This window comes from Mauremys mutica, chromosome 10 (assembly GCF_020497125.1).
Source record: "Mauremys mutica isolate MM-2020 ecotype Southern chromosome 10, ASM2049712v1, whole genome shotgun sequence".
In the NCBI taxonomy this organism is placed as follows: domain Eukaryota; kingdom Metazoa; phylum Chordata; order Testudines; family Geoemydidae; genus Mauremys; species Mauremys mutica.
The window spans coordinates 35467003-35488376 of record NC_059081.1 but is presented as its reverse complement, the minus strand read 5'-3'; the positions used below and the strand labels follow the sequence as shown (position 1 = coordinate 35488376).

Genomic DNA, 21374 nt, shown 5'->3' with positions numbered 1-21374 from the left:
CCATTTGCTGTTTAACAAGCTCTCTACTATTGTTGTAACAATGCAGTATGTTATAAAACTGATACTAGCAAAGGTTTGGGACAGGAGGCATTGGCAAATAGTAAAATTTACCATTGGCAAATGGTAAAAAAAGAAAGATTTTTCTTTACATGAGATTCATGTAAAACATGAATAACAAAATCACTTGTTTTGGCATTAAAACAAGTGTTTTGGAATATGTGCAATTCATTTACATTCACAATTTCAAATGAACATAAACTTTCAGCTATTTATTCATCTTCACAAGAGATAAAACTCTTCATAAAATGTTATTTCACACACATTACAGCCATTTATTTGGGCTTCTGCATGACATTTTTAACTTTATTGGTATAAATTGTTACTTTTATGTTTTAAATATGTGATGAACATCATAATAAAAATCCATTTCTGTTTGCAGGCTTGAAGACTATTGTGGGAGCCCTAATTCAGTCTGTGAAGAAGCTCTCAGATGTCATGATTCTGACTGTGTTTTGCCTGAGTGTATTTGCACTAATAGGGCTGCAGCTGTTCATGGGCAACTTGAGGCATAAATGCTTGCAGTGGCCTCCAGACAATTTTACTCTGGAAACAAATATTACTTCATACTTTAACAGCACAATAGGTGAAAATGGTACATTTGTTAATGTAACAGTGACTCCGTTTGACTGGAAGGGCTACATTGAGGATGAACGTAAGAATTACTGATTTAAGTCTTCTTAAATTGTTTGTAATTTAATTTTTTCAGAAAATAGATGCAAGTAAAATTGTGTTGATGTTGAACCCAAAGTTATCAGAGTTAACTCAAAGTTAGCAGTCTGACCCAAAGTTATCAAAAGTATTACTCATTCAATAGGACTAGATTTGTCAAAAGGTTAATAAGTGGACTTCATAAAATGAATGGCATTCTTTTGCCTGCTTTTGAATTTTAATTAAAAATTCTAATGATAGCTGACATTTTTTATCTTTCCCGTAGAAAATAAGCACAAAGATAGAGAACACAATTCAATATTTATGAAAAGATTTTTTTTTTTAAATACAAACATCAGTAACTATCAGTACAATTCCATGTTAAGCTGGGCAGTACAAGTAGAAGTTACAGAAGTGCTCAATGGTGGCATACCTCAGCTTCCATGGAAGTCAATGGGAATTTTATCATGGATTTTAAGGGGAAAAGAGTGAAGCTAGTGCTGAGCAGTTTTTAAAATCGCATACTATGACTATTAATTTGATAGGGGGGAAAAGGTAGGTTTTTTTTTTATTTTCTTTTCTCTAAATGTCACATCCACCAGTCTCAGATTAATGGATGGCTTGTCTTGACAGTACAATGGAGATGTCAGTCAGGCACTGTGGTATGAAATGGATTCCCGCCCCCCCTTGACTTTCTTTCAAGAAATAGTTCTTTCAAAGCTGTAAAATACTAACAGTATCCTGGTTTCAGTTGTGATTTTAGCTCTTAAATAAAAATTTAAAGGAATAATTGTCCATAGCCTCAAGAGGACCTTTCCATAACTGCCAATCAAACTAAAGTTAATGTTAGTCCAATATTTAACAAAGGGTATACAAGATGACCCAGGTCTTATTATAAATCTGTCAGCCTGACATTGATCCTGGGCAAAGTAATGGAGTGGCCAATACAGGAGTTGATTAATAAAGAATTAAAGGAGGGTGATATACTTAATGCCAGTCAACATGGATTTATGGAAAATGGATTTTGTCAAACTAACCTGGTATCTTTTTTAATATGTGATTACAAATTTGGTTGATAAAGGTAATGGTATTGATGTAATATACTCAAACTTCTATAAGGCATTTGACTTGCTATTGCATGATATTTTGATTAAGAAATTGAAATTATATGTAATTGCCATTGCAAACATTCAGTGGGTTAAAAACTGGCTAACAGGTCTCAAAATGCAATTGTAGCTGGGGAATCATAATTGAGTTGGTATATTTATAATAGGGACCTGCAGGGAGTAGTTCTTAGTTCTTCTTCGAGTGATTGCTCCTATGCATTCCAGTTAGGTGTGCGCGCCGCGCGTGCACGGCTCTCCGGAACATTTTTACCCTAGCAACTCCGGCGGGCCGGCTGGGCGCCCCCTGGAGTGGCGCCGCCATGGCGCTGGATATATACCCCAGCCGGCCCGTCCGCTCCTCAGTTCCTTCTTACCGCCCGTGACGGCCAGTTGGAACAGTGGAGTGCTCTCTTACCTCCACAGCCCTAGCGTTTCTCCATTCTTCGGTGTACATAGTTGGTTAACTTAGTTAGTTTTTAGATTAGTTGAATAAGTTTAGTTAGTTATAGTATAGTAGGGGAGTTAGAGGGGTTAGCCCTCTTCTTCCACAACCGGTGCGGGCTCATGCCCAAGGCACCGGGGTTTAAGCCCTGGGCGGCTTGCCAGCGGCACATGCCCGTGGGCGACCCGCACGACTCCTGCCTGCGCTGCCTCGGGGAATCTCACAGGACAGATACGTGCCCAATCTGCACGGCGTTTAAGCCGCGCACCAGAAAGGAGCGGGACTCTCGCCTCAAGCAGCTCCTTACGGAGGTGGAACTTCAGCCTCCCGCGCCGTCCCCGGCGGCACCGAGCGCACCAGCGGCACCGAGCCGCCCCGGTACCGACGCTGCTAGATCTTCGCAGACGGCACCGACGTCCCGGCACCGTTCCCTCTCTCCACCGAGGAAGCGGAAGACGGCGCACTCGGCTTCTAAGCCTCCTGCTTCGGGACAGCTTACCCAGCCATCACCGGCACCTCCGGCACCGGCTGTGGTAGTGCACAAGCCGTGCACGGTTCCGTTGACTCCGGCACCTCAAGAGCCGTCGAGTCCGGTACCTCCCTGCTCCCCGGTGCCAACCGCGGTCGAGCTGCATCTCCCGTCCACGCCCGAGACATTCTCGACGGCGAGAGAGCTTATCGAGCTCACAGAGGCACTGAGCCTCCGGCCCCCGGCACCGCCGGTGCGGGCTGTTCAGTCGGTGGGCAAGCCGGCAATGATGCGGCCCCCGACCCCCGACAGACGGGATGGATGGCGCTCCAAGTCTCGGACCCGGTCCCGATCCAGGAAACGGTCGCCGTCACGCCGATCCCGATCCCGGCACCGATCAACGTCTCGGTACCGCTCCCCGTCTCGGCACCGGTCGCAGTCCCGGTACCGCTCAGTATCGCGGTACCGGTCGCACTCCCGGCGACGCTCACGGTCCCGGTCACCGGACCGACGGTACCGTCGGAGGTCTGGCTCCTGGTACCGTTCTCGGCACCGCGACTCCCGAAGCCGCTCCCGTCACCGCCGATCGAGGTCGGGGTCAGGCTCCCGGTACCGAGGCAATCGACGGTCCCGATCTCCATCCTGGCACCGCGACGGTCGGCACCGATCCTCGGCACCGTCCGGGGACAAGCTACCACCTTCCACGGCGCACTCCATCAGCGCCTCTGCCCCCCCGTGGCCTTTGCGTCAGCCGTCAGTCGCCTCTCAGGCGGGCAGCGGGAGAGATCTCCGGGCTGGCACCCAGAACCAGGACCTTGGTCCACAGCAGTGGGGTTTTTGGGTCCCCTGGGCCTACCATGAGCCCCAAGGGCTCCCTTTCCCCCCGCGCCCCGTGGGTGCTGAACACAGGGTGCCAGAAGCCACAGTGAGCAGGCCTCCCCCATCACCACCGGGGGAGGCCCTGTCGCCGTCAGGTCCCGCAGAGCATCCGGGGCACGATACAGCTTCCCAAGCCCCTGAGCAACCACCGGCAGATGTGGTGGTCCAGACTCTTTCCTCGTCTTCCTCACTGGATGAGGCGGTGGCGGGTGCTGCTACGGCGGACCCTCCCTCGATTGACCTGCGGGCCCACCAGGACCTTCTTCGCAGGGTGGCGAAGGCTATTGACCTCCCGGTGGCGGAGGTCCCGGAGGACGAAGACCCGGTGACCAACGTCATCGGAGCCGAGGCCCCGTTGCGGGTGGCCCTCCCATTTATCCGGACTATTCAGAAAAATGCCACTACCATCTGGCAGTCACCGGCGTCCGTCCCTCCTACCGCAAGGGGTGTCGAACGAAAATACTCAGTCCCCCCCACTGGATACGAGTATTTGTACACCCACCCCACTCCAGACTCACTCGTCGTGCAGTCTGTTAATGACCGCGAGAGGCATGGACAGCCAGCCCCGGCACCAAAGTCCAAGGACGCCAGGCGCATGGACCTGTTGGGCCGAAAGGTGTATTCGGCGGGGGGGGTCTCCAGCTCCGGATTGCCAACCAGTTGGCCCTCCTAGCTCGTTACACCTTTGACATTTTCATGTCCCTCACTAAGTTCTCGGAGCTGATCCCGACGGCTTCCCGACAGGAGTTCTCCGCTCTAGTCGAAGAGGGCAGAAAAGCCTCCCGGTCCTCCATCCAGGCTGCTCTGGACTCGGCGGACTCAGGGGCCAGAACTTTGGCCTCAGGAGTGACCATGCGGCGCATCTCCTGGCTGCAGTCCTCCACCTTGCCGCCGGAGGTGCAGTATACCCTACAGGACCTCCCCTTTGAGACTCACGGTCTGTTCTCGGAGAAAACGGACTCCAGGATCCAGACCCTCAAGGATGGTCGTATCGCTATTCGCACTCTGGGTATGCACACACCGGCTACCCAGAGGCGCTCTTTCCGGCAGCAACAGCCCTACCGGCCTTTTACCCAGGCCAGGTCAAGGCCGTATAATAGTCGGCGGAACGGTCTAAACCGCCGTAGGCCATCTGGCAGCAGGTGCAACCAGGCCCAGGCGTCATCCAAGGCCCCGCAAGGGCCCAAGCAGCCGTTTTGATGGGATGCCCGAGGACGGCCCATCAGACTCTTTCCAGGATCCAACTCCTTTATTTTGCAACCGCCTTTCCCGCTTCCTTCTGGCGTGGTCCCAAATAACATCGGACAACTGGGTACTTTGTACTATCCAGTATGGTTACCGCCTTCAGTTTGTTTCGCCCCCTCCTTCCCACCCACCTTCCCCGTCCCTCTTCAGGGACCCCTCTCACGAGCAATTCCTCTTACAAGAAGTCGAGACTCTGTTGAGTTTGGGTGCCATAGAGGAGGTGCCGCACGACATGCGGGGCAGGGGATTCTATTCCCATTATTTCCTGATCCCCAAGGCGAAAGGAGGTCTCAGACCTATACTGGACCTCCGGGAGCTCAACAAGTACCTGGTCAAGCTCAAATTTCGCATGGTAACCCTGGGCACCATCATTCCCTCCCTGGATCCGGGAGACTGGTTTGCCGCCCTCGATATGAAGGATGCGTACTTCCATATCGCGATCTACCCTCCCCATCGACGCTATCTGCGTTTCGTGGACAACAGTGCGCACTACCAGTTTGCGGTACTACCCTTCGGCCTATCCACCGAGCCAAGGGTCTTCACCAAGTGCATGGCGATAGTTGCTGCAGACCTCCGCCGTCGTCGTGTTCACATCTACCCGTATCTCGATGACTGGCTGGTTCGCGGGCCATCCCAACAACTGGTAGCAGACCAAATTTCCGAAATACTATCCCTGTTTCGGGTACTGGGCCTTCTCGTCAATGCTGAAAAGTCCTCATTGACTCCATCACAGAGAGTTCATCGGAGCGGTCCTCGACTCCACGGTAGCCAGGGCCTGCCTCCCTTGACCTCGGCACCAGACGATGGTCTCCATCATCCGAGACCTGCACACCTTTCCCACTACAACAGTTCGGTCCTGCCTACGCCTTCTGGGTCACATGGCATCCTGCACGTTTGTCACCGCCTATGCGAGACTGCGCCTTCGCCCATTTCAAGCCTGGCTAGCGTCTGTGTACCGCCCGCACCGCGACTCCATAGACAGGGTAGTCACGGTCACGAAGCCTACCCTCGCTTCGCTCAGCTGGTGGCTGGACCCAGAGGTCGTGTGTGCAGGAGTCCCATTCCGCCCTCCTCGTCCATCCGTTACACTGACCACGGATGCCTCGGCGTTGGGATGGGGGGCCCACCTGGGTGACCTTCACACCCAGGGTCTCTGGTCGCCCCAGGAGCTCTCCCTCCACATCAACGTCCGGGAGCTGCGAGCAATCCGCTTGGCGTGCCACACCTTCCGCACCCGTCTGCAAGGCCGATGCGTAGCGGTGTTCACGGACAACACGACGGCGATGTTCTATGTGAACAAGCAGGGCGGAGCCCGCTCCTCCCCGCTCTGCAAGGAAGCGATGCTCCTGTGGGACTTCTGCGTGACCCACTCAATTCGCCTGGAAGCGTCCTTTCTTCCGGGAGTGCAGAACACGCTGGCCGACCATCTCAGCAGGTCGTTCCTCTCCCACGAGTGGTCCCTCCGTCCAGATGTCGTGCACACAATCTTCCAGAGGTGGGGGTTTCCCCAGATAGACCTGTTTGCCTCCAAGGAGAACAGGAAGTGCCACCAGTTTTGTTCGTACCAGGGTCGCTCTCCAGGCTCCCTGTCGGACGCATTCCTCTGCTCCTGGACGGATCACCTCCTCTACGCCTTCCCTCCTTTCCCGCTCATACACCGGGTGCTGCTCAAGCTTCGGAGGGACAGGGCCCACGTCATACTCATCGCTCCGGCCTGGCCGAGGCAGCACTGGTACACCCTGCTGCTCGAGCTCTCCGTTTGGGATCCCATCCGCCTTCCGTTATGGCCGGACCTCATCACGCAGGACTTCGGCAGACTCCGCCATCCGAACCTGCAGTCCCTCCATCTTAAAGCTTGGTGCCTGCGTGGTTGACCCACGCAGAGAGGGACTGTTCGGCGGCAGTACAGCAAGTCCTGCTAGAGAGCAGAAAGCCTTCCACTCGCTCCACCTACCTTGCGAAATGGAAGCGATTCGCGCTCTGGTGTGATCAACGAGGCCTCAATCCCTTCGTAGTCCCTATCCCTACCATCCTGGACTACCTCTGGTACCTTAAGGAGCAAGGTCTTGCGGTCTCCTCCTTGAAGGTGCACCTGGCAGCAGTGTCCGCCTTTCGTCCATCCATGGGAGGTCGGTCCATCTTCTCCAACCAGATGGTTTCCCGCTTCCTTAAAGGCCTGGACCGCTTATACCCGCCGGTGCGGTGTCCTACCCCGACCTGGGATTTAGACCTCGTTCTGGCCAAGCTTATGGGACTGCCCTTCGAGCCTCTGGCCACATGCTCTCTGCTCTACCTCTCCTGGAAGACAGCCTTCCTCGTCACAATTACATCTGCAAGACGGGTTTCTGAGCTCCGTGCATTAACGGTTAGCCCACCATACACCGTCTTCCATGGAGACAAGGTGCAGCTTCGACCACACCCGGCCTTCCTCCCTAAGGTGGTGTCGGCCTTTCACCTCAATCAGGAGATCTTCCTCCCGGTCTTCTTCCCGAAGCCGCACACCTCACCTCGTGAGCAGCAGCTTCACACCCTGGACGTCCGCAGGGCCCTCGCTTTTTACATCGAGCGGACGAAGCCCTTCCGGCATTCGCCACAGCTGTTTGTAGCAATTGCCGACCGCATGAAAGGCGAGCCGGTCTCCTCGCAGCGGATTTCCTCCTGGGTAACGACATGTATCCGGACATGCTACAAGCTTGCTCGCGTGCCACCATGCCGCCTCACCGCTCACTCGACGAGGGTGCACGCCTCGTCGGCCGCCTTCCTGGCCCATGTCCCCATCCAGGACATCTGTAGAGCGGCCACCTGATCTTCTGTCCACACCTTCGCTTCCCACTACGCGTTGGTGCAGCAATCCAGAGACGATGCAGCCTTCGGCTCAGCAGTCTTACACTCTGCCACGTCTCACTCCGACCCCACTGCCTAGGTAAGGCTTGGGAATCACCTAACTGGAATGCATAGGAGCAATCACTCGAAGAAGAAAAGACGGTTACTCACCGTAGTAACTGTTGTTCTTCGAGATGTGTTGCTCCTATCCATTCCAGACCTGCCCTCCTTCCCCACTGTCGGAGTAGCCAGCAAGAAGGAACTGAGGAGCGGACGGGCCGGCTGGGGTATATATCCAGCGCCATGGCGGCGCCACTCCAGGGGGCGCCCAGCCGGCCCGCCGGAGTTGCTAGGGTAAAAATGTTCCGGAGAGCCGTGCATGCGCGGCGCGCACACCTAACTGGAATGGATAGGAGCAACACATCTCGAAGAACAACAGTTACTACGGTGAGTAACTGTCTTTTCTACGATATGTAACATTTTTATCAATGACCTGGAAGAAAACATAAAATCATCACTGATCAAGTTTGCAGATGACACAAAGATCAGAGGAGTGATAAATATTGAAAAAAAGTGATCTGGATTGCTTGATAAACTAGGAACAAGCAAACAATATGTGTTTTAACACTGCCAAATATAAAGTCATGATTCTAGGAAGCAAGAATGTAGGCCATACTTGCAGAATGAGGTACTCTATCCTGGGAAGTAGTAACTCTGAGAAAGACTTGGAGATTCTGGGAGATAATCAGCTGAACAGTACCTCACCTGAATAAACAGGGGAATATTGAGTAGAAGTAGGGAGGTCATGTTTCTTCTGTATTTGCCACTGGCAGCTGCTACTGGAATACAGTTCTGGTGTCAACAGTTCAAGAAGGGTGTTGATAAACTGAAGAGGATTCAGAGACAAACCATAAGGATGATTAAAGGTTTGGAAAACATGCCTTATACTGAAAGACTGAAGGAGCTCAATTTCTTTAGCTCGTCAAAGAGAAGGTTAAGGGGTGATTTGATGACCATTTATAGGTATCTACATGAGGACCAGAAATTTGATAATAAAGGACCCTTTAATTTAGCAAACAAAGGTAAAGAAGATCTAATGGCTGGAAGATTAAGCTAGATAAATTTAGACTGGAAATAAAGTGCACCTATTTTAACAGCGAGGCTAATTAACCATTGGAACAACTTACCAAGGGTTATGGTAGCGATTCCATCACTGGAAATTTTGGAATCTAGATTGGATGTCTTTCTGAAAAACATGCTCTAATTCAACCAGGAATTAGTTTGGGCAAGTTCTATGTCCTGTGTTATTCAGGAGCTCAGACTAGATGGTCACATTGGTCCCTTCTGGCCTTATAATCAATTTAATTATAAATCCGAACTGTGATATTTCATGTTGGCTGATATAGATGATCTGAAGCCTTTGAGGAATCAGGTTATGCTAGGATGAGAAAGAAAATTCTAGTGATCTAGGGAAGTGACTGCAGAATTGAAGTTGCCACCTGGTCTTCAGTGTATTTACACTGAGGTTCAGAAACAGTTAAGAAGGGAAAGAGGCAAAAGGTGCCCCATATTTCCCTGCGCCAGCTACCCACATGGTGGGTATCGGCACAGAAGGGAAGCTGCCTCCTCAGAGCTATTATTTTGTCTTATGCAGGTGAGCAAGAAGTGAGCAAGTGGTAATGGGGAGGGGACTCTCTGAGACAGTCTGTTTTCTGAGCCACTCCTGAATGCAATAACATGCTGGCCTGTGTGTACATGCTGCTCATGGCAAAGTCATGATTGAGCCCTATATAAGAATTCTAAAATCTCTGCACATTTTCCATGGGAGCTATAGGTTGTATTCTCTTCTCACTTACACCAGAGTAAATCACAGTGTTGAGGACAGTGGAACTACGCTGTGTGAAAAAGAAATCAAGCCCCCCCCCTTTTATTTTTAAATGCTAGCTGATATCCATGTCCTTGAATACACCTTTGAAGAAGAATATATCCTTGATGTGAGCACTGCTGACATTAGCAATTCTGAATATCATCTCTTTTCATTATTTCACTTTCAATAGCAAAGCCAATAAATGTATGGCCTTTCTCAGTAAATCTAGCATAAGGGAATGCTACTAGGAAGGAAAATCACACAGCCAATTGATTTGAATATCAAAGCAGGTCTTCTGGGCCAGTTTGAAATGATTAGAATTACCAAAGTGTTAGATTTGTTTCCTAGAAGGTGTGTGTTAACAAGGATAGAAAAAATATGTATAACAACAAGTGACTTGATGAGTTCTGGAATTCATAATTGATTAGAGCTCAGTGAAAAGTAAAGTGCTTGGTCCCTCTGTATATTCCACGCATGGGGTATTCATGCACTTGAAGCTGAAAAAATCTTGCAAGTAGTGTCCATTGATCCATGCCTGCATCTTGGTTTCCCTTGTGTTCTGCAATGTGACCATCTCTCCAGTTCCTTCTTACCATCACATGGTCTAAGTCAGAATCCTCCTCCCATCAAATTTGTCTTCATCTCTGTAAATATAATTGTATTTAGTTTGTTAGTGTTTTTTATGGTTTTCTGATAAATCAGGAACATTACTAGTTCGGGGTATGCCTGTTCAGTCTGGCAGCAGAACCAGGTTCTTCATGAAGGTCTTTCCAGTGGTGACAGCACAGCTGAGACAAAATGGTGACTGACTTCTAACAGTTCTTGCCTAAAAGTACTGTCAGCAACGTTGTCATTATTCCATCTCCTGGTATCCTTGGAATCTGCATAAATGTGGAAAAGTTTACCCTGATTCACCCACATATCATAAACTTTATAGTGGTGACCATGGACTCAGCCACAGCAAGGGCCTTCTTTCCTGTGGACAGATACCATGCCATGAGCAGTCTAATAAACCAAGTCACTCACAGACCTGAAACAACGTTCCAGGCCTGTCTTTCCTGTTAGAACATGTTACCTGTGTAACCCCATTTGTCAGGCTACAGCTCTGTTGTCAGCAAGCCTGGCTCTGCTCAGTGTATACGCCAGACAGGCACACCATGAACTCTATAGAGACAACCCCTGTCAATGTCAGGGTTTTGTTCACCTGGTGGATGAACCCAGGACATATATGCATTGGAGTCCCTTTCCTACCTCCCACACTCAACATGCCAGACTTATCCTTGGATAGTCCCCCTTGGATGGTCACATAGCACAAGGTACATGGACATCTCAAAAAGCCAAGATGCATAATAACCTCCTGGAACTAAGAGCAGTCAGGCCGGCCAGCAATGAATTCCTTCAACTTATATGATCTTGATATGTCTGAGTAATGTCAGACAACACAGCGACCGTCTCCTATATAAACAAACAGGCAGGGGCAAAATCCCTTCTACTATGCATGCACCCGTTCAACTTATGGAACTAGTGTATCCAGAACTTCATCACAGTGTCTGCAATGTACTTCCTAGGTGTCCAGAACTTGCTGTCAGACAGCCTCAACAGGCATTTCGTGACCAATCACAAATGGGAATTACACAATTCAGTGCTGATCATCTTCACACAATGGGAAACACCATCTTGGGACCTGTTCGTGTTCCAGATGAACAAGAAGTTCAATGTATATTTTTCTAGAGCAGCACAAAGCCAGGACTTTACGGTGATGTCCCATATTATCCTGGATAGGCCACTTGAGGTATGCCTTCCCTCCCATCCCGCTACTATCCAAGATTCTATGGAAGATTTGTCACAACAAAGAATGGCTCATTCTCATCATACCCATTTGGTCCAGACAGTTCTGCTTTTCAGACTTCCTACGAATGTCAGTCCATCAGCCTGTCAGCATTCAGTCTTTCCCAGACCTGCAAACTCAAGAAAGCAGCAGGTTCAGGCATCCCAACCTGGACTCTCTTCACTCACGGCTTCTTATTTGGATGGGCATCAGACCTAGAACATCAGACCTAGAGTGTTCATGTTGAGGCTGTACAACTTATTCTTAATAACAGCAGGAAAGATTCTACCAGAAAATGTTACCTAGCCACTGGAGGGTTTCTCTTCATGGGCACAATAGAACCAGATATCATCAGAGTGAGCAGGTATTCCTGCTATTTTAGATTTTCTCCTTACCCTCAAGTTGTCAGGTCTCTCAATTAGCTCACTGTGAGTTCACTTAGCAACAGTCAGTGCATACCAGTGCATATCTTTACTAACTCAGTATCAACCAGATCCCAAAAAGGTTTGACCAGGACCTTTCCACCAGTGGTGAAGTCAATGCTGCAGTGAGACCTCAATCTTGAACTTTCAGCACTTACGAGGCCTCCTGTTGAACCGCTGGGTGTGTCCTCCATGTCTGACCTATCTATGAAGGTTGGCTTCCTGGTCACCATTATGCAGGTCAGGAGGATGAGTGAGTTGGGGTCCCTCCTAGGGTACCCAATATACACTACATTCCGCAAAGATCCTTTCTCCTTCATCCAAAATTCATCCCAAAGGAAGTTGCTGAATTCCACATAAATCAATGGATTCACTTACTGGTTTTCTTCCCAAAGCCTCATGCTTTCAGTGAAGAGAGGAAACTTCCTTCTCTCAATGTCAGACAAGCACTGGCATTCTACTTGCAAAGGATAAAATATTTTGAGAAATCCCTAGGGCTATTTGTTGCTGTAGCAGAGCAAGCTCTGGGTCAAGAAATATCTTCTCAAAGACTCTTAGTGGATTTTTGGATGTATCATCCATTGGCTTTATCGGATGGCGCATCTCTCTCCCCCCGGGTAAAGTAAGGGTCCATTCTACTAGAGCGCAGGTGACCTCAGTTGTATGTCTCCAAGAAGTCCCTCTGCTGGACATTTGTAAGGTGGAAACCTGGAGTTCCAGCCACACTTTTGCAAAGTATTACACATTGGCCCAAGCCTCTTCTGCTGACACCTTTGGATCTGCAGTGTTATAAGCATCTGTAATCCTGCATCCTTGCTCCTGCCCACATTTGAGTATTGCTTGCCAGTCACCCACATGTGGAATATATGTAGGGACGAGCACTCAAAGAAGAAAAGGATACTTACCACTTTTTTGTGCATTCCTCAATTTCTGGGTGTCTGACCCAAGACTGTGAAGTCTGATTTGCAGGAGTGCTGAGCACTCACAGCTGCAAGTGAAGTCAATGGGGAGCTATACTACTATAATACATATAATACTAATCAGGTCCTACATGTCTCAAATTGGGCACCCAAAATTAGTGCATACTTCTGACCTTAATCTCTCTGTGTCTCAGTTCCCTATTTCTAAAATGGGGATAATAATAACCACTCATCTCACTGGGGCGTTGTGATAATAAATTCATTAACATTTGTGAAGCACTTAGATACTATAATGATAAGCACTGTAGAAAAGCCCATGAGGAAAGTAATAATTCCAACTGGTGCAGTTTGAATAGTATACAGTAAATAAGGTCTGGGTGCACACATTAAGCAATGAGGAGAAAACAAAATATTAAATAGCTTCTCAAGTGAGCACTAACCATTTTGTGCACTGAGTGCAGCATGGGAATTGTGGTAAAAATAGTATATGATCATGTAATTAAAGACTATATCACAATGCACACACAGTGCACTGTATAGACAACCTTAATTCTGGCATTTACTAATTTTGAGTGCTTGACTTTGCAACCTTAATAATGTTATTCTGTGTTTGTCATACACATACTCACATATGAATCAAATATTCAAAGTTGTAAGTTAATGTAATATATTATGGTCACAATTTTAAACAATCAGAAGTAATGAACAATTAAGGTTCACCTAATAAACTTACTTATCCACGCAACTCTCATTTACTTTATTTGAGAGAAGATTAATATACAGAGCTAAATCTTGTCAACTATACTCTTATGAGTAGTCTCCTTGAACGTAGTATTACCTTGACTGGCTGGAAGGCTTCAGATTCCAGTCAATCTCTTTGTTCCATTTGATTCAGTAAGTTTGTTTAGCCCCATCTACGGTGGACCAAAACTCAAATGTAGATTGTTAAAACTCTCCATAAGTTTGATTCCAACGAAAACCTATTTCTAACCAGTTTGGCTGTATGATATTTAAACATAGTTCCAACATAATTTGGTTGTGTACACACAAGGCTAGTAACTGTTTTTGTGAGACTTTTTATAAACAAATTTTAAACATGGTTTCTAAACTCATTCCCAGGCTGATGTGAAAAACTAGTGTTTTTCAATTTTTTGGTATCTATAAGATCAGTAAATTGTCTTAAAATTGAAGAAATGTATACAAGTGGTAAGCATACAGATTGGTTAGAAAAGAAAACTTTACTGAACTTTGCCTACTCAATGGCTTTGTGAAAAGCAGTCTCAGTCTAGTTCCATCCCTTTAATTCACACACAGTTCCTATTTACTCAAGCATTTTATAGAGCTGTATATTTGAATCTCTTATTGCAGAATGCTTGCCAGCATGACCACGATGGGATGCGTGTCAATTTCAGTATCTTCCCATCTCTTAAAATAGAGCAGGCAAGAAAAGTATGGGCGTGAGGGGACAAATGAGATACATCACATGCATCTCTGAAATCACAAAAATACCAGCATCCTGGGTTTGAGTAGGATGGATGAGTCACCAAGCTTCAGAGCAGCAGATTTAATATGGCTGCATGTTTTTTTTCTAAGTTGTTGGTAGTTTTTCAGTGCCAAGAGAACATTCTATAAAATGTGATTTTTCAGCAAGCATCAACCCTGACAAGTGTCCCTTCAAATCTTCAGAGAAGGAAATCAAACATTTAGGATCAATCCTGCAAAATCTCAGTATATGAGTGCAATAGGGCTTCATTATGAACTGAAGTTTTGAATTGTGCTATACACTTAGTTTGCTTTAGTTTTTAAGGCATTATGTTAATTTTGGCTACCCCTTATATTTTTGTCTTCTCTCCCTTCTCACCTACATTTATGTCCTCCCCACTTTTGCATCATCTGTCTTTCTCACCCCAACTTCACTGTACTGAAATTTTCCTCTTTCTGTCTTTTTTTCCTTGTTCTTGCCCTTTCTCTTTTTCCTTTTAATCTTCTCTTTTTGTTTCTTTAAAAACTAATTCTGTACTTATTTTCCCCTGTGAGTGAGCCATACCCAAATCCTTAGTGCCTGTATGACTATTCTTAACCTTTCAGCCCAGATGGACAACATCTTCAGAATTTCTGGAGGTGCCACTTTTTGGATAAGACGTAAAAACAAGTTCTCGACAATTGATGGTCATTAATACACCCTTCCCTCCACACACATACACATATACAGCCCTCCAGACTCAGAAAACCCTTTCCTAGGCTCACTACCTACTTCCTACCTGACAGCCACACTATCAGGTCAGAAGTCACAAACATACACCTTTTACTTATTGCTGAGCCTGAAGAAGAAGAAGAAACAAAGTAGCAGTGAAGGACTGTGGCTGCAGTGAGCATGTGCAATGTGACCAGTACTCTGAATTAGCCCGCTAGAAACCTGTTCTCTGTTACCATTTTCTTCTGCCTTCAGTCTATGTGCTGCAGAGCAAAAATTCTTCCAATAGCAACAGATGTACTGTTGCAGTTCCTGTCCCATCAGGAAACACTTTGCAACAGCAGGTGGTACTGCGCACTTGTGTCCATCAGACACACTGCACAGAGTAGGTGTTCAGTGCAGATTTAGCTTAGGCTGTTATCCAGCATCACAATTCCTGAGGTGACTGCACCTGAGACCACTTTATGGCCTCCTTGAAGGTACCCTACATGACCTGTCTTGGAGTGGAGTCCTCCAACTCTCTCCTTCTTGACTGGTGATTTCGGCTGCAATTCCTCCTGCAATTCACTGTGATCACTTAAGCAGGTCTGACTTTAGTTCAGCACCTGACATCCTGTTCGTTCAGGGCTAGTGACAGGGTTAACCAGTGGCCAGCCAGGCTTCATAAAGCAAAGTATTATTTATTCTGAGCAAAAGCATTACAGAGAAGACATATCTTAAAAACAATAAACAGCTATTATGCATGCCTAGCTTACCAAGTATCATCCTTCTTCCACATGGAGGCCCTAGCAGATTTAAAGTACTTCAGGTCCTCTTGCAGAGACTGTCCCTCTGGTCACAGTCTCATGTCAGTTCTTGGATCGGATGAAAGTGACCTCTCTCTCCACATCAAGATGGTCACTTTATACAGTTTTCAATTCTTTGTTTGGTAGGTCTCTTTAACCAGGTCAAACCTTACATGCAATTTCCCTTGGGAAGAGGCTTCTCCAGATTTGTTACTTTCAAAGGGATTTTCATTTAGCACTTGAACAGGTTCAGAAAAGGGCAACTAAAATGATTAGGGGTTTAGAGAGGGTCCCATACGAGGAAAGATTAAAGAGGCTAGGACTCTTCAGCTTGGAAAAGAGAAGACTAAGGGGGGACATGATAGAGGTAAATAAAATCATGAGTGATGTTGAGAAAGTGGATAAGGAAAAGTTATTTACTTATTCCCATAATACAAGAACTAGGGGTCACCAAATGAAATTAATAGGCAGCAGGTTTAAAACAAATAAAAGGAAGTTCTTCTTCACGCAGCGCGCAGTCAACTTGTGGAACTCCTTACCTGAGGAGGTTGTGAAGGCTAGGACTATAACAATGTTTAAAAGGGGACTGGATAAATTCATGGTGGCTAAGTCCATAAATGGCTATTAGCCAGAATGGGTAAGAATGGTGTCCCTAGCCTCTGTTCGTCAGAGGATGGAGATGGATGGCAGGAGAGAGATCACTTGATCATTGCTTGTTAGATTCACTCCCTCTGGGGCACCTGGCATTGGCCACTGTCGGTAGACAGATACTGGGCTAGATGGACCTTTGGTCTGACCCGGTACGGCCTGTCTTATGTTCTTATGTTACCCCAATAATTTTCATTAATTCTACCCCAAGAAACTGTAACTGCCCCATGAGAACATGTGAATGGACATATTGGGTCAGACCAATGGTACATCTAGCCCAGTATCCTCTCTTTAGATAGTGGCCAGTGCCAGGTGCTTCAGAGGGAATGAACAGAACAGGATGATCATCTTGTGATCCCTCCTCTGTTGTCCGCTCTCAGCTTCTGGCAGTCAGAGGCTAGTGACACCCAGAGCGTGGAGTTATATCACTGACCATCTTGGCTAATAGCCATTGGTGGACCTATTCTTCATGAACTTAATCTAATTCTTTTCTTAATCCAGTTATATTTTTGGCCTTCAAATCATCACCTGGCAGCGAATTCCACAGGTTGACAGTATTGTGTGAAGTACTTCCTTGTGGTTGTTTTAAACCTGCTGCCTCTTAATCACTTTCTCCACACCATTCATGATTTTATAGACCTCTCTCATATCCCCCTTAGTCAGCTCTTTTCCAAGCTGAACAGTCCGTCTTTTTAATCTCTCCGCATATGGAAGCTGTTAATCATTTTTGTTGACCTTTTCTGTACCTTTTCGAATTCTAATATATCTTTTTTTGAGATGGATCAACCAGAACTGCATGCAATATTCAAAGTGTGGGCATTCCATGGATTTATATAGTGCCATTATGATATTTTCTGTCTTATTAATTATCCCTTTCCTAATGGTTCCTAACATTCTGGTAGCTTTTTTGACTACTGCTACATATTGAGTGGAAGTTTTCAGAGAACTATCCACAATGACTACAAGCTCTCTTTCCTGAGTGGTAACAGCTACTTTAGATCCCTTCATTCTTCCCATGGAGCAAGGATACAATCCCTGGCGCATAAAAATACATATAACATGTATAAAGATGATACAATAGTCTTTGGCTCTTCCAAGTGTCCATATTTGTCACACCCAGGTATTGCCCCAACCTCTCACCTGATTTTAGTGGTACTTTCAGTCTGGCCTAGCTGAGACAGTTGGGGTATATGTTAGAGCTCAGGTTCTGTGTTCATTCAGGCTGTTAACTCACCCACTTTTCGCTGAGGATGCAGGCTAAGTCACTTGAGTGCTGATAGTCCTTCAGTGCCTTCCATCAATTCCCCTTGTGTGCCCAAAAGGACAGACAAGTTCTCCCACATTCATTGGGTAAGACTCATAGAGCAGCTCAGCTTTCTGTAGCACAAAGAACCATGGGATATGACACATACAGGTGAGTATAGCACCTGTGAGGACACAGTAACTTGAGTATGGCTTTGCATTGTGGCTGCTCATGCCTGGGCTAGGCTAACCCTGGTGCTCAGACTTGTGTGCTGGTCACCTAGGCTAACTCTACAATGAAAACATACCTACATTGTTTAGAGTGGCTGACAGCTGTGGAATTATTGGTTAATCTTAAACTTATTAGTCTCTAATAACTAGTTGCCTCTGACAGCTACAGTTATTTGTAGGTGCAACAGTTGAGGCCTCGGTAATGCTAGTCAAAAATAATGTCTCATTAAATCAGACTAGCCAAAATCTTTTAAAATAGGCTAAATTCTATGTACTAAAACAAATAAATACAAAATAAAGTTCCACAAAATGTTAAATGTTTCATTGCACATTTGAAAGGAAAAATGTACAATTCATTCAGCTCTAACAGCATCTATCAGGATTCTTGATGCTATTTGACACATTGACAGTATAAATTAAAGATATCATTTTTCTGACAATTTATATTGTCACTTTGATTTCATGTTCATGTTGAAGAAATCATTTATGCTGGTTTATAATTGAATTGTGAAAATAATTTTATTTCATTCTGAATAATAAAGCAGTAGTAATAATGTATCAGTTTACTTTGTTTTAGTCAAATGTATTATTTTGGAATTTTGGAGCTCAAATGTGTAGTTCTTATTTCTGGGAATCAGTCCCTTAACTCCTCTGAGATAAAATCATACCAATCAAAAACTATCCACCATCATAAAAATGTTTCATAAAACTCTTCAAGTTGTCGGTGGTAGAATTACTCATGTAAAATAAAGGACTGGGTTTATTCAACATTGTTTAAATGAGTTCATTATGTAGTGGTGGAAGATTTATGTAGTATTTTCTTACAATTTTATCAAAATTATTTTCTAAACAGGTCATTTTTACGTTCTGGAAGGGCAAAATGATGCTCTGCTTTGTGGAAATGGCTCAGATGCAGGGTAAGGATATGTTTCATGACATTTTATTGTACTATGTAGAAATAGGATGCAGCATATTCAGATATACATCCTGGAATAATTTGACTGACCAGCTCAATGAAATATGTGTCATTGGGATTTGATTTTAGATGTCTGATCCTGGACTTGAGTTCCCAATCATAGCTCGCTGATCTGGTCAGGACAGGTCAGTTTATTCTTCACTGGTAGCCAATTCAAAGACACCCAATAGTAACACTTGCTTCTGGCTGGTTGAGAAGTAACAGAAGTACCAGTTAGGGAGGCATAAACTCCTCAACAGTCCCAGCTGCATATGTGCTGATTGCTGAAGAATATCAGGCTATTGCAAGGGTGAGTGAAGAATATGGAGACAGACATTTGAAGGTGAAAATACTATTAATCAAGAATTTACATTGTGTTTTAGAGTTTAAGACTAAATAGTTGACAGTTTGGTATTAAGGCAATATGCAAGTGTTTGCTAAGAAACACAATTCTGTGAAGGGCATTTTCTATTTGCATTTTAATGTTATACACAATTTTTCAGCTGTCTTTAAATGTAATTTTGTAGAGTAGAGCTCTGTCCAACTGATAGGAGTTCCTGTCTGATGAACTGACCAAAAACAGCACTTCATAATCCCAAACTTCTATCAGGACCTAGCATCCACTGTCATTAGAATAATTGTAAAAGATAATGCCTAATATCTCTCCTTTTGTAGTCAATGTCCAGAAGGATATATATGTGTGAAAGCTGGTAGAAATCCCAACTATGGCTACACAAGCTTTGACACATTCAGCTGGGCATTCTTGTCACTGTTTCGACTGATGACTCAGGACTACTGGGAAAACCTTTATCAGCTGGTGAGAACAAAGACTAAGTATTTTTATACTATCAAATTATACAAAGAGTTTAATATCAATTCTATTACATCTGTCATATAATCTGATGATGATGGATTCCTACAAAATGAAAAGTAGGTGATTAATTCACACAGTAACATTAAAAAGTTAATAAAGCTGTATTTATTATTACTTCCAGACACTACGTGCTGCTGGCAAAACATACATGATATTTTTTGTTCTGGTGATTTTCCTGGGCTCTTTCTATCTGATTAACTTGATTCTGGCTGTTGTTGCTATGGCCTATGAAGAGCAGAATCAAGCAAACATGGAAGAAGCAGAACAGAAAGAGGCAGAATTTCAGCAAATGCTTGAACAGCTGAGAAAGCAACAAGAAGCAGCTCAGGTATAATTGTGATTTTATGTATTTATCAGTTAAATTGTTTATCATATTGTAATCTTGTATTAGTGCATCCAAATGAGTTTTCTATAGATATTGGTCATCAGATTTAGAATGGGTTTAGAACTCTGTGTTATTAAGTATTCCCTATAACAATGGGTAGGCCCACTCTGGCTTCAAGAACAGAGCCGGCTCAGAGGTTTTCATTGCTGGAAATAAAAACATTTTGCTGTTAGCAACCCAGCCTTGTGATCCAGAGGAGACTTCAAAAGAATGTATACACTATTTGTTTGTTTGTTATTGAGGATTTGTATTCCATAGCACAGGGGTAGGCAACCTATGGCACAGGTGCCGAAGGTGACACGTGAGCTGATTTTCAGTGGCACTCACACTGCCTGGGTCCTGGCCACCAGTCCGGGGGGCTCTGCATTTTATTTAATTTTAAATGAAGCTTCTTAAACATTTTAAAAACCTTATTTACTTTACATACAACAATAGATTAGTTATATATTATAGACATAGAAGAAATCTTCTAAAAACATTAAAATGTATTACTGGCACGCGAAACCTTAAATATGAGTGAATAAATGAAGACTCGGCACACCACTTATGAAAGGTTGCTGACCCCTGATATAGCATATACAATGTAGTCAGCAGAGTACATGCCTTAGAAACCTTATAATTTAAGAAGAGAAACAATATGTGAAGGGTGGGGGGATGGATATGGTCAGAAACTGCACAATTTAGGCAACGGGTATCTGCTATGCCATAGGAAACACTCTGTGACTTTAGCAAGCAGTGAGGATACAGAAAAGAGGTGAGAGAAAATGTTTGAGGTGAGTACAGCTACCTGAAAGTCTCAATGTGCAAAGACTGCACCAGCCAAAGACTGGACTGGAAAGTTCTCTAGAAGTGAAATTAAAAAGTTTGATGTTTTAGAGTGCTGGCTAGTAATAATGATGATATGTAGCTCTTATAGTGCTCTTCATTGGTAGATCTAATAATAGAAGTATTTATTGTGATATGGCAGGCAGCAGCAGTAGCAGTAGCAACAGCCTCTGCTGGGTCAAGAGATCCCAGTGCAGAAGGTGGAATAGGGGGACTCTCAGAAAGTTCTTCTGACGCGTCAAAGTTGAGTTCAAAGAGTGCTAAAGAGAGGAGGAACAGAAGGAAGAAGAGAAAGCAGAAAGAACAATATGGAGGAGAGGAGAAAGATGAAGATGAATTTCAAAAATCTGAATCAGAAGGCAGCATCAGAAAGAAAACTTTCAGATTTTCCATTGAAGGGAACAGATTGACATATGAAAAAAAGTATTCGTCCCCCCACCAGGTACTGTATAAAGTGTTGCTAGTTGAAAAGTGTTTTGGAAGCATCATGGGCTTTCAAAAAAAAACTGTTGCAGTATCACAGGTA

General features: G+C 45.2%; 1 protein-coding gene across 1 annotated transcript in view; it reads left to right on the top strand.

Annotated features, from left to right (window-relative positions):
• LOC123378538 (sodium channel protein type 1 subunit alpha) overlaps positions 1 to 21374 on the top strand; it is a 120091-nt gene that overhangs the window by 19861 nt on the left and 78856 nt on the right. Inside the window, exons 6-10 of the mRNA XM_045032476.1 lie at positions 440 to 712; positions 18663 to 18726; positions 19440 to 19581; positions 19760 to 19966; positions 20991 to 21290. Of these exons, the coding sequence (XP_044888411.1) occupies positions 440 to 712; positions 18663 to 18726; positions 19440 to 19581; positions 19760 to 19966; positions 20991 to 21290 (986 nt within the window). The remainder of the gene's footprint in view (positions 1 to 439; positions 713 to 18662; positions 18727 to 19439; positions 19582 to 19759; positions 19967 to 20990; positions 21291 to 21374) is intronic.